Raw genomic sequence first — 13,494 nt, 5'->3', positions numbered from 1 at the left:
ACTGAAAATAAAACGTCTCCAATGTTGTCATCTAACCAAGTGTAGTCATCCGAAATGATGTCTACACAAAACCGTAGAGAGACTTCCGAGCAAGAAGGACCAACAGAATCAACATAGCCTGACTGCTGTGTTCAAAGCAAACTTGAGAAAAACGAAGTATGCAACCATGGCTTAAATCCACTATAGGCTGAGTACTAGTTTAGCTTAGATGGGCACTTTATAATGTTATATTGCTCTGTTTTGATTCCATAAAAAGAGCTGTTAAAGCAGCTGTTGTGTGACAAAATATTTTTTTCACTGTTGTTGATGGACAGTAATATTGTGTGAGAGATTGTGTGAATAACTGCTCCAAGTGAAAAATGTTCATGTAAAATTGAAAATAGAAATTATTTCAGTAAATATTTGCATTTTGCACATAGAAAACTGATTCATGATTCCATGTTGACGAGAGCATTAAAATGGGGGAAAAATAGGACAAAAAAAATATAAAAGGACAATCAGAAACGATAAAAAAATGCGTGAGTAATCACGATTAATTTTTAGTGAATTTGAGTTAATTATGACAGTTGCATTTTTAATTAGATTAAATATTTGAATCATTTGACAGCTCTATTTATTATACATGACAATTTGACATTTTGGTACAGATTTTAGCAAGGATCATGCAAGTTGACACACATGATTTTCTTTTGGAGGGCCACATCAGATGACTTGGTGGGCCAGATATGGCCCCCGGGTCTTGACTTTGACACCTGTGATTTAGAGTTTTCAATGAAGCCCACTTATGCACACACAATTACAATTAAGAATTATAAGCAAATCATCAAAATGTACAATCTCAAACACTACTATTTAGTCTAAAGTGAATCATGGAGGTTTTTCCATTTATTTATTTCACTTTTATTTATCCAGGTAAGACAACTGATAACAGCTTCTCATTGGGCAGAAAATTGAAAAGACGATGAAGCCAAAGTTGTGCGGACTTTGCCAATGAAGAGCTTTGCAAAACCCCTGGGAGAGAGAGTGTGTGTGGTGAGCATTGGGTGGGGTCTTGCCAATCAGTGGTTTCAAGATGAACCTGGACCAGTGAATTTGTCTGTATGAAAGAAGTGAGCACCGATTAGCAGTGATGGCTATTAAAGGGAGCACCAGTGATTTAGGGCAGTCTTTTGTTGTTGTTTTTTTTTTTGTGTGCTTTTTTTGGTATATTGAAATGGTAAAAGGACTGCACTTACATAGCGCTTTATGTACAGTACACCACACGGTGAAGACAATTACTAATCTTGAGCCCAACATGTGCTATTGTAAACATTTTGCAACTTTTTTTTTTTTAAATGACAAATACGCTACCTTTGCTTTTCATACAACAGACAAAGCAATTGCACAATATGGGCAAGTAAATTTGTGAGTAAAGATCCTAATTATTTCACGACATATGCCCGACAGAATGCGACAGTTTTGTTAGATTTTTCGACTCGGCTCAATGCTGGAGACGTTGTTGTAAATGTATTATAATCAAAACGGGTGTACATTTGACGGTAAACATTGACATGGGGAAAACTTCCACTATCGTATTGAGAATGTGTCCATTCCACACCGAAAGTGCAAGTCAAGACGTGAATGTTTAAAGACAGGCCCGTGCAGAGAGAGAGAGTGTAGTCAAAATAAATAAACAAATAAATCTCACAGGCAGGACGTGTCGATGATCTGTGCCTCCTCCCTATCCGAGCGCACCAACGCCCATAGGTCCCCCATGGTCTGCTCTAGAAGGGGGTCGGCCTCGAACACGGCGGGGAACTGGCCGATCCAGGTCCTGGCCGTCGCGGCGCGACAGGAAAGCGTGTTTAGGAAGCACAAAACAGGGCGGGAGAGAGAACCGGTTCTGTCAGGACTGGAGTCGTTCTTGCTCACCTGACCAGGTGACAGACTTGACCCCGCCTCAGGCCTCTCTTGTCAGGGGGGCAGTCCTTGTACGTGAGAGACAGTCAAGGAGAGAACATTCCATCCTGATTTTTGAGGGAATATTTATCACACTTGATGATTTTGACATCTCACCAAGACAACCCAAGTATACAAGATGCAGGTTCCAAATGATGATTTTTACCCTACTTGGCATAACTTGAAAAATGAAATGCCCTGCTTTCATGAAATCACAAGTGAAGTGAACTGCGATGAACCACAGTGTTTGGAAAGATGAGTTCAATTCCCCCGGCCACGCCTTGGCCAAATTACTGGCATATTTGTTGAGTCAAGAAATGACTTGTCAGACGAAGTGAATGAAGCTTCAAAATTTCAAAAATAAATGCATCATACCATGGTGTAAAGAAATTCAGGAACAAATGAGGGGGGGAAAAAAGCATCTGGAGAAGGTTACAAAGTTATTTTGAAGCCAAGGTGAAAACCAATGCAAAAATAAAAGAACCTGAATGCTCGTCTCAATGATCTCGGAGACTTGTGGAGAAATATTCTGTGGACTGACGAGAAAAAGGTTGAACTTTTTCGAAGGTGCATCTCTTTACATTTCTAAGTAGAATTAACAAAGCATATGACAGAAGGAACATCACAACAATAGCTTGTGGTGGTGGTCTCATGGTCTGGGGCTGCCATACCACTTCAGAGCCTGGACGACCTGTCGTACGACCTTTAACTGCCAACTCATGCTTGAAAACTCTCCAACATGACAGAACTTTTTTCAAAAACTTGTTTTTGTGAGTTATTATGATTGCTTGCTCTGACGCATTTAAGAGTGATGAATATAATTGTATAAATATATATGAACATATGTTTTAATATTATATAATGAATTTTTTACAAAAACTGAAATATAGAGGGGGCAAAACCTTTTCAAGGAACTAAATGCACCCACATTACATGCTTGGGTTGGATTCAGCAAAGTAAAATACGATATCCCGATTACATTTTAATTCAATTAAATAATAAATTCATCAGGAGAAACCGAAATGTAGAGTTGAGTCTCATCACCATAACTGGAAATTTCTTTTGTGTTTCCTGATGGCAACGTGAAAAATTAAACATAATGGGGGAGCACCAAAATCCAGCTTGTTACCTTCGCCCATGCTGACAAAAAAAAATCCAGTGACGTAGGACTTAGACCAGTTAAAAACAGTCTGGTCGTATTATGCAGCCTGTTCAAAAGAATATTCTAATGTCATTTCACTGGTTAAAAAGCCTCTTCTATTATCCCAATGATTATTCAAGTAATCGGATTTTTCATTATTCACGAACAACACCGACACCAAATATGCCTATGCAGTGTAGGTTTATTTATTTATTTTTTTTGCTTTTGGTTTTTTTCTTTTGGTCCACTCATGGTCACCATTCACACCTTCAACCTAGACTATCTGTGACTTTGAATGTATGTGTTTTTTTTAAAAGGCGGGGCCTTGCCTGGTGAGTGACGTGGGAGTCGGTAAATGAGAGTGTAAAATTTGGCTGTTGCGAACTCAGGTTCGCAGCTGGCTGTGAACTGGTGATCCATTAACTACTTAGACACATTTTTCTATATGAAAAAATACCATCACCACGTGCTTATAAACTGTGCTTAAATGAATTTCACTGAGATTTCATCAAGCAGCACCACCGTGTGACCATCAGGATATAAGGCGAGGAGCTTCTGGGCGAAGGTCTGAGACGAGACCACCCAACTGTGCATCATCAGCGTCATGTGGACCATCTGGGACCCTCGCGGGCTGCACAGCTTCCCCTCTGAATCTGACATAGAAGCGCAACACATAGATTTAGCGTTGTTATGATGGGCCCTTACTTCCACCAAGGAAATTGTAATTGAATGTATCTGGCACGGAATCAAATAATCATAACAGCCTAAGCGGCGATGTTTTTACATGGTGGGCAGGGAAAAACCAAAATCATCTTTCTGGTTATGAGTTGATCACCATGTTGAAAACTGAAGAGCTTAAAGGGGTGAGTTGGGTGCTCAGCATGGTGGTTGTCAAACTGGGGTCCTTGGAGCTCCCCGGGGACCACAAGCTGTAACTTTGGATGATTATGTCGAATTATTTTGACAGTGACACTCCCCAGCTCCACATGTGCTACCCCGTGTGTCACGTACTAATGCATGCCTGTTTGTTGATTTTTTTTTTTCCCTCCCCAAATCCATACTGTCCTCCCCTTACAGAAGCTCAGTCTGGGGTTGTCAACCGTTATGGTTTTCTTTACATCTGCGAATTTGGGGAGCTGTAATAGGCGACCCGTCGGACTTCCGTTCTGTATCCCCCGGTTGGTCGTTGTTTTTCTGTGTCTCTTGGACGGGTTGTGTCTTTGTTGCACCTTGTGCCCGAGGGGTCACTGTCAATAAAGCTATTCTGGTTCTGATTGATAAATACTACGAAATATACCGTATTGGCCCGAATATAAGACGGCCCTGATTATAAGACGACCCCCTCTTTTTCAAGACTCAAATTTGAAAAAAGACTTTTTGAACACCAAATTAATTTTTATACAGAAAATAATTACAGTACATCTGAAACAAATGATTATTACAATATATTTGAGAGAAAAAGCATATTATTTTGCCTCATTCAAATCTTAATATCTGAACATTTGAATATGTAAACTAAAGTGCAATCACATTCGTAAATGAATGGCTTCTGGTTTTTGAAATATGAATTACATCATAACTTCTCCTCAGCTGCCGGTTAACCTGGCCGATCTTCGACCCACTTTTCTCCAGATTGTCGCTACGTTTCTCCATTTTCTGTTATCTCTTCTATTATTTTCTTCTTTTCTTTCTTGCCGCAATTTTTTATTTTTCTTCTTCGTGCTACTGCTGTTTTTATTTTTATTCTTCGTGACGGGGTTAATTTTGGCCTGGGGAGTCAAGTTCAGCATTCGCTTCAATGGTATCTGGCGCCATCTAGCGTCGTGAATGGGTATAATGTCTCGACCCCGAATATAAGACAACCCACACTTTTTCTTATTTCAATGCAAAAAAACACTGTCTTATATTCAGGGCAATATGGTATTATATTGTTTTTATTATCCTTATGAAAACCGGACAAGCTAGAGGAAAAAAGAAGAGCTGTTTCGGAATCAGCGCGAAAAAAAAAAAAGAGAAAAGTTTACTTGCCTCTCTGATTTAAACATTTATCCAAATTGTGTTGACCAGTGTACGCGAGGCTCATTATATTCACTTAAAAAGAAAAATTGAAAGTTTTCTCCAGGTACTCCGGTTTCATCCCACATTCCAAAAACATGCGTGGGAGGTTAATGGAACACACTAAATTTGTCCTGAGATGTGAGTGTGAGTGCGGATGGTTGTTCGTCTCTGTGTGCCCTGCGATTGTCTGGCAACCGTTTCAGCCCGACTGCCCGAAGACGGCTGGGATAGGCTCCAGCACACCCTTGTGAGGATAAGTGGATCCGAAAATGAATGGATGGATGGATGGATGGAACAAGTGAGGATAAAAAACAAACAAAAAAAATGCAAATTCATGGTTGTTTCCCTGAATAATGCAGGATCGGTTATCACCCCCCAAATTTAATGCCGAACTGCTTATATATATATATATATAAATTTTTTTTTGCATGTAAAAGTTGCAGTCTTACAAGACAAAATATCTTTGAACTTGACTTCGCAAAGCTGTAACTTTTTTTCTTCCTGAAAAACATGTGACATTACCCTCAAAACATAACACCTTTTTCCCCAATAAATTTGTTATCCTGACAAGGGTACTTTTTTTTCCCCTCAAAAATAGTCAACCTTATAATTCCTATTGCTTTTAGGAGACCACCTGCAAGTTTTATTTAGTGAGGATTATGAGGCAAAAATTTTCCCCTGTAAGCCATCCCTGGACTCCAAAAGTTTGAGAATCCCTTAGCAGAAGAAAAAGCCCCATTGTCTGAGCCCCCCCTTTGCCCCCCCCCCCCCCACTCTCTATGCAGCCCACTTCCCTCCTTTACATAACCGTATTGGGATCAAACACGGGCAACTGACCAAAGCAGGCAAGGCAGCGCAGTATGAGCTCATCCAGGCTGGCCACGCTGGCGCTGGGGGCTGACGAGGGGGCCTGGAGGGCCCGACTGATGTCCTGGGGACTGGGACATGTGTTGCGTCTGTGCGGCACTTTCTGCCGCGGTGACTTCCTGCTCTTGAGCACACCAGGACTCTCACAGTTGGGCTTCCTGAGAACAAGTAGGCGACAGATAAGTAGAGCAAAGTGCGGTCACAACATCAAGCCACACCAACCATGATCGAGAGCGAGGGGAGGGGGGGAGTCTTGAAAGTTTGGGGCAAGGGAATTTTTCGAAGCCACCCCCTTAAGCATAGTGTTGCCCCTTAATGCCACAGGGATTAAGAAGTGGAAAGTTTTCGAGAAAATAAACCCCTTACGATAACGAATTCAATGTCATGAGAATCATCATTTCTTAAATTTTTTTTTTTTTTTTGCCAAAAAAGAAAATAAAGTTGCAAAATAAAGTTTAAATATGACATTGACACTTGATGAGGGGAGAAAGTCATATTTTAACGTGATACAACTTTTTTGTTATGAAATGGAAACAAAATAACTTTATGAAAAAAGTAAATAAAAGATGTGGTACATTTGACAAATGTTTTCATTTTAAATTACATTCTTATTAATTTGATGTAATTTTGTATACTTGTTTATTTAAGAAAAAAAATCCATGTTTTTTTCTTTTTTTTTTTTTTTAAAAATCGTTAAAAGTTGTTTCTTAATAGTCTACCAGGAGGATCAATGAATGAATGAATAAATAATGTGATTTAATATGGTGATGTTCACATTTAAAAATATATATTTTAAAATACATTTTATTTTTTAATCAAGAATTGTTTTCCCACTTTTAATCATTTTTACATTTTGGCGGGATGATTTTGTGCACTTTATTTAAGAAAAAAAAAGGGAAGAAATGCAACACGGTGAGATTTTGTTTGTTTCATTTTTTGTAGTACAGTACATTTGTAAAATAAATAAATGGGCTCAAATAAGCGAACCATACAGAATATTTTGTGCACTATTTAGCAATAAAAGAACAAGTATTTATGTATATACAACAATATTTTTTTAAACTCCAGCCATGACAGTATGTAGGTGAAATGTTAATATTCTGTTGTTCCTTCACAAGTGTTGTTATAATCATCACAACCCTAACATTATATTGACCTATAAACTGTCAAAATGGTTTTCTGGCTTTTATTGCAAGCAATTAAAAAACCAAGGAAACAACAAAAAGGCTTCAAACAATTCCATTCAGATTCAGCAATTTGACAACGGGTAATGCAGCCACCTTAATTATTCAAATAGATTGCTATCTGTATTTATTCAGTCTCTGATTGAGACATTGTGCAGTTGTAGTTGACTATATTGCCACTCAAACTGGGATTTGCGTCGAATATTGTCCAACTCTGTGCGTGCTTACTTAATCAAATGGCCTGTATCTGTATTTGTATGGCTCCAGTGTGCCCTGCATAATGTGTAGAAATGTGTGTGCGTGTGTGCAACCGTGCTGCTTCTAACTAATATTGTGACATTACCAGGAAACCGGTTGACTGCAGAGAAATGACGACAAGTTCCCTGAATGGCCAGACCTACATCCCCTTCTTTTACGCACAACACACATGCACAGGCGCACGCGCACACACACACACACACACACACACACGCACGCACGCACGCACGCACACAGAAACTGACGTTTCATACAAAGTTATGGATTTTTAAGTTTATGGGTAAAATTTTCCGATGATCTGTAAATACCTTAGCAGTGAACAAAATTTTGCTTTTGAATGTCCCACTGCCAAATTCACAAGTGTTTGATCCACGAATGGGCTAATAGGGTACATTTCCGAGAAAATAATATACACGTTTATATATAATATAATAATAATAATAATAATAAAATGTTTAACTTTACAACATCCAGAAAATTCATCAAAAATCGTCAATTACAACATTTTTTTGAATGTCATTATCTTTGTCTGGTGTTAATGTGGGGAAACAAATCAGCCAAAAAAAAATCATCTGATCTTTGTTGATTTGTAAGAGGCTAATATGGGTTGATTAATCCATCAGGTCCTAATTTTCATGTCATGAGACGAAGAAGAGGGCTAACAGTTGGTCAACAGTATGTCATCACTGTGAGGCTTCAAACGGGAAGTGGCCACGGATCTTAGAGCGGGGCTGGGCAACTGGCAGCCCGCATGCGACCACTCTCTGAGTAGCTACTTGATTAATTATAAATAAATACAAGACATTTTTTCCCCCATGTTTTTTTTTTTTTTTTTGTGGCGGGAGTTTTAAACATTTCTACAACTATGCGGATAACCTGAATACTCTCAGCTTGTAACCATCACTTATTGGTGGATTTTTTTTTTTTCAAATATATGTTTTCAAATGGAATTTTTTTCTTTTTTTCTTACTTTTGCACATTTTTTTTTCTTTTCTTTCCTACTTTTGTATTTTTTTGGCAGGGGGCAAACCTCCAGTTGTATTAAAAATTGTATATTGGAGGTTTATAAGCATTTTTCCGTGTGTGTGTGTGTGTGTGTGTGTGTGTGTGTGTGTGTGTGTGTGTGTGTCTATATTTTTTCCCCTGATGCATTAAACGGGCATCAATTGTACGCCGGGCTTTTCTATTCTTGGTCTGGCACGGCCCCTCCCCCCCGCGAATAGCGCATTTCCACTGTATAGTTTTAAGTTGGAACATCACCATTCACACTAGATGGCATTCGTGGCTTGGTTGTGCTTTCAGCAGGTCTTATACTATCTATCTATCTATCTATCTATCTATCTATCTATCTATCTATCTATCTATTCTATCTATCTATCTATCTATCTATCTATCTATCTATCTATCTATCTATCTATCTATCTATCTATCTATTATACTATCTATCTATCTATCTATCTATCTATCTATCTATCTATCTATCTATCTATCTATCTATCTATCTATCTATCTATCTATCCACGCATAGACGTATTTTGTCCATATGTAAAAATTTTGTCCATATGTAAAAAAATATGTGTCATACATCTGGTTGGGGAAGGTGTGGTCCCATGTGGCCCGCCCTCAAACAGTGATGCAAAATTGTGGCCCCCTCCATCGTTTAAGTTACTAATCCCTGTCTTCTAGAGTCACAGTGTCATCAGCGGGTTGCACCAGAGAGACTGGAAAGGCATGGAAGTGGACATCATTTGGAAATGTTCACATTATAAATTTACCCGTTCAGCTCTTTGCGATTGAGCAGATAATTGTGCAAAAAGTAGTGAAACACTCAGGAGTTGGACATTCAAAAGTTTAGAGAATGACAAATTAAGTTCAAATCTGAAGGCATTTTAAGTCCGTCCTGAAATTTCACCCAATGTCCCGAATGATTTCGTTGAGGCCAATTTGCGCTAGCGTCAAGCTAGGGACTGAAAGGCTCAGACATTTGGTTGTTTCAAAGACGCACAGTGTTATTCTTATGTTTGACTGTGAACTTCAACTGGGAGTGGCATTGGTCCAGTGTACCTTAAGGATGAACACACATTTTATATGACAATTCACAAATACACTTAAAATAAGCTTTCCTTTGGTAAGCAAATCTTTTGACCTTTTCGCTTTACTTTTTGACTCAGAGCAAAGGTGAACAAGATGGGACTCATTTGTTTTTTTCAAGATGCTGTTGGTTTTGGGTATTCCCCCTTGTGGGTACATCTCTCTCTCACACACACACACACACACAAAGCAGGTGAGAAATATCTTCAGAATTAACTTGTGTGGCTCTGAATGGAGTTGTGACTGAGGAAGTCATTCACCTTTTCCTCACCGACGTCTTCTTTCTTCATCCCCTGCACGCAGTTCAAGTTGGAAAACTGCTTCCCCTTTTCTTTCCCCTTTGGAAACCCCCCTCTCTTGTTCCCATCTATGCCAGAACCCCGGCAACAGAGCCACAACAAATGCCCAATACGCTGCGGCCCTCCCTCTCCTGCTTCCACACAGGCCGAGGGATATGCAAATTCCTCGCTTTCTGTCCTTAATTGATTAATTGAAACCACTTTGAAGGCAGGGATTGTTTGCCCACGTCCCCCTACCCCACACCCCCGCCACCCGGGCCCCTTTTCAGTCCTCCCTTCACAACCTTCATGAAGGGGACACTTCTTACCCTTTCAACATCACACTTAATGTGCATAAAACCAATGATGATGGATATTAGGGGAAACATTTGGCATGTAATATGTAATACACATTGACTCGATTAGTGAGTGAGCGAGTAAACTCAAAGGACTCCACAATATTGTCCCAATATAAAAACATACAGCAATGACATCATTCAATAAGATTACAAATAAATAAACCTGTTGTGCTCTGTTGCATCTTTTGACTGCTACTGCTTCTTCTGGTATGTCTGACTTCGCCCCATGGGGCCATTATAAGAGAGATTGTTCATTGAGACGTCACAACTCCTCTGTGAGCTCATCATTACAGTGATAATATGAGTGGTTATTTGCAGAGGATCAAGAATATATGACAGTGAGTACTCTTATATTGCCTGTCTATATGTGTTGCTGTACAAGTTGTGTTCAATCCATAGTGTGAGGCCGCACAGGCTATACGAAATGGTTTTCTGTTGTGTCATAGCACGGCATGTACATCAGTGGCATTTTTTAATGGGGAATTTGCGCCTCCTTATGAAGTCGCTTTCTTGAGAAGAGATGCAGGGTGGGGGTCATTGGGAATTATGAGAAAATGACACCAAACTACACGAATTGTAAACATGTAGAAGAAAAGGGTTTCAAGTGAGGCTGCCAATGCAAATTTAATTTGTTATTTTTTCACTTCAAATGCAGATTAAAAATTTTTTTTCCACGTCAAATATTGGCTAGTTTTACGCGACTGGTGTAAACAAAAGGAAAGTTACTGATTTTTGAAGCTTTAAGACTCCATCAGATGCAATTAGACGTGGTCAAGATGACTGCAGATAAATTGTCAAAATGATAAGTTTGGGGTTCTGCCCAGGGGTTTTTTTTTTGGTTTTGTTTTGAATGAAAGTGTCATAAAAATGACCTACTACCAGCACATAAATACAGCCGCGGTCTTTTATGAACGATTTCATAAAATCGACTCTTGATGCTTCTTCCTCATACACAAACGGTCGTACTGCAAAAAAACTACGCTTGGAAAGAAAAAGTAATAATAATTTATTTAATTGAGCAAAATGATCTACCGAGAGATCATAAAAGTCTGCCTAAAAACATTGATGTCTTAAAACTAGCATCTTCGTGCCAACACCTGTTGAATTATTGTACTGCTTCGTGTAAAATAAACTTATTCATTGTCAGTAATGACATCTCAAAAACTTAGAATTGCTTATTTAGATTTTTTTCTAGGGAAACAAATGCTTATAAGTATGCGAAATGCTCTTAAAGAAAAACTGCCAGGTAAGAAGAAATATTTTAGCGGAGCACATTTTTACAGCGCACGTTGGATTCAAAATAAAAACGGCCAAAAATATCCATCCACGGTATTGAAAAGTACACTGCATGGTTCCTTGCGCAATGAGGGTTGAAAATGAGGTGTTACACATCATTGCGACGAGTCGATCGCGCCACCTGATAAGAGCTGCGATCACAACCGCAGTAGCAGCAAAACAAGTCCCGAAGCAGGACAGAAAGGTTTCCTGTCACAACATCAAAAGCCGAAATAAATAAATCATGAAAAAAAATCCCATACAGTTTTCATAGTGCTCATCTTGATTAGCATTTACAATCCTATTTATGGACAATTAAGAGTAGCCATTCTCAAAATGTGGTACTCGGGTTCACTCTTGTGGTACTTGAAAGAATCACTGCCCAAGTATGGTACGGTTGTATTTCAACTTTGAGTACAAATTTGTAATATTCCGGTGCCGTGTTAATGTTCAAACTGTGCACAATGTGATAGTGACTTGGAATCGTATTATTTTTCATCCATTCTTAGACCTACTATGCTACTGTATTTTAATGTTGGTTGTTCGTCGTTTTATGCCATCTCGTTGGACCCTGGATTTGCTGCATTTGCTTTTCATTTTTTAAATGGAATTATTTTTTTCTTTTTTCATGGAAAACTCATATTGGCAGTTCATCAGCATTTTTATTTATTTTTTTTATTTTTTTGTCAATTATATGCAGATTTTTGCTGTATAAGGCAGAACAATTATTCCACTAGAAGGCACATTGAACCAGGTATATGCACCTGTTCCCATCTATTCAACAGAATAGCTTCCCATTCAAACAAACACACCTAGACTTCACACTGCGCAGGTCAGTTTTGAGAGTCAAGTGCGTGTGTGCGTGTGTGTGCAACCTGTCCGATGAAACTACTATTGCACGGCAACACTAAAATGGCTGATGCAAACACAAAAAACCCCAAACAAATGAACACTTTTTAGAACCACACTGCCATGCACCATATGAGTCATGACCTCAAAACCTCTGCAGCACACACACAGGCACACAACATTTTAATACACTATTTGTTTGTGTTCTACCTCTTGGTCTTGTTCATTGCGGCTGCTTTCTCTCCGCGGCCTCGTCCTCCTCCTGCCCGGCATCTGAGCACGGCGTCCCTATAGCTCCATGCTTGACCCCTTCTCCTCCTCCTCCTCCTCCTCTCCTTCTTCTTCCTCCTTCTCTCTGTCCTCTCCGAAGTATTCACCTTCCAGCCATCAACAAAACTGACCCCCCCCCCTCCCCACCCTCACCCAGAAAGTCAGTCAAGCCCCTCTCCGAGCATGTGCGGTGAGCACAAATCAGCTGAGCCAGAGGTCATGCACCTGCCATCAAGGAAGGCATATGGAGAAAGAAGAGAAGGCCTCGCACCAGTGTGGGAAAACGGAGCTGCGAAAAAAAATGAATTTAAAAAAATCACTTGTCGCGTCTACGTAAACAAGTCAGCATCTTAAATGGAGGAACTGGCTCTGGCAGATAAGGGAACTTGCATCAGTTTCTGTGTGTGCGTGTGCGTGTGTGTGTGTGTGTGTGTGTGTGTGTGTGTGTGTGTGCGTGTGCGTGTGTGTATATATACAAGGGGGAGGGGGGAGGCTACATAGAGAGAATGGTGCACACATGCAGCGCTTGTATAGGAAGGAGGAGAGCTGTAGGCAGGCAGGCAGCCCGGCCGGCAGAGAGGGAGGGAGTAATGAACAATCGTCAGTATAGCTCAGGAAGCGACATTTGCTGGGCTGTTTAAGGCACTTCCCAGAGGAAATAATAGAAATAGAAAGAAGCCGCTTCCATGGGCCAGCTGTCGCCGTCATGTAACTTTTATTTACCCTACAGACAATGTTTGAAGTGACTTTTGTCATCACGCGGCTGAAAAAAAATAACGGTATGTGATTAAAGTAGCCATCAGGGAAACCAAATTAAGTCGACATTGCAATGCGTGTAATTTTCAGCTCCAATTCGTGGGTTGGGAGGAGGGGGGGGGGGGCTTCATTTTGGCCGGTCCGCAGGCTTTATTTTTTTTACGGATTCA

General features: G+C 39.8%; 1 protein-coding gene across 2 annotated transcripts in view; it reads right to left on the bottom strand.

Moving 5' to 3' along the window:
* Positions 1 to 12,969, bottom strand: part of rasgrp4 (RAS guanyl releasing protein 4) — a 24,386-nt gene extending 11,417 nt beyond the window's left edge. For both annotated transcript variants that reach the window (XM_019861220.1, XM_019861221.1), the window contains exons 1-5: positions 12,509 to 12,969; positions 5,975 to 6,162; positions 3,621 to 3,732; positions 1,912 to 1,974; positions 1,688 to 1,813 (exon numbers count right to left, since the gene is read on the bottom strand). In XM_019861220.1, coding sequence (XP_019716779.1) covers positions 1,688 to 1,813; positions 1,912 to 1,974; positions 3,621 to 3,732; positions 5,975 to 6,162; positions 12,509 to 12,525 — 506 coding nt within the window. In that variant the 5' untranslated portion in view covers positions 12,526 to 12,969. The remainder of the gene's footprint in view (positions 1 to 1,687; positions 1,814 to 1,911; positions 1,975 to 3,620; positions 3,733 to 5,974; positions 6,163 to 12,508) is intronic.
* Positions 12,970 to 13,494: the final 525 nt, after the last annotated feature.

This window comes from Hippocampus comes, unplaced genomic scaffold, assembly GCF_001891065.2.
Source record: "Hippocampus comes isolate QL1 unplaced genomic scaffold, H_comes_QL1_v1.1 scaffold122, whole genome shotgun sequence".
In the NCBI taxonomy this organism is placed as follows: Eukaryota; Metazoa; Chordata; class Actinopteri; order Syngnathiformes; family Syngnathidae; genus Hippocampus; species Hippocampus comes.
This window is presented reverse-complemented; position numbering and strand designations above follow the sequence as displayed.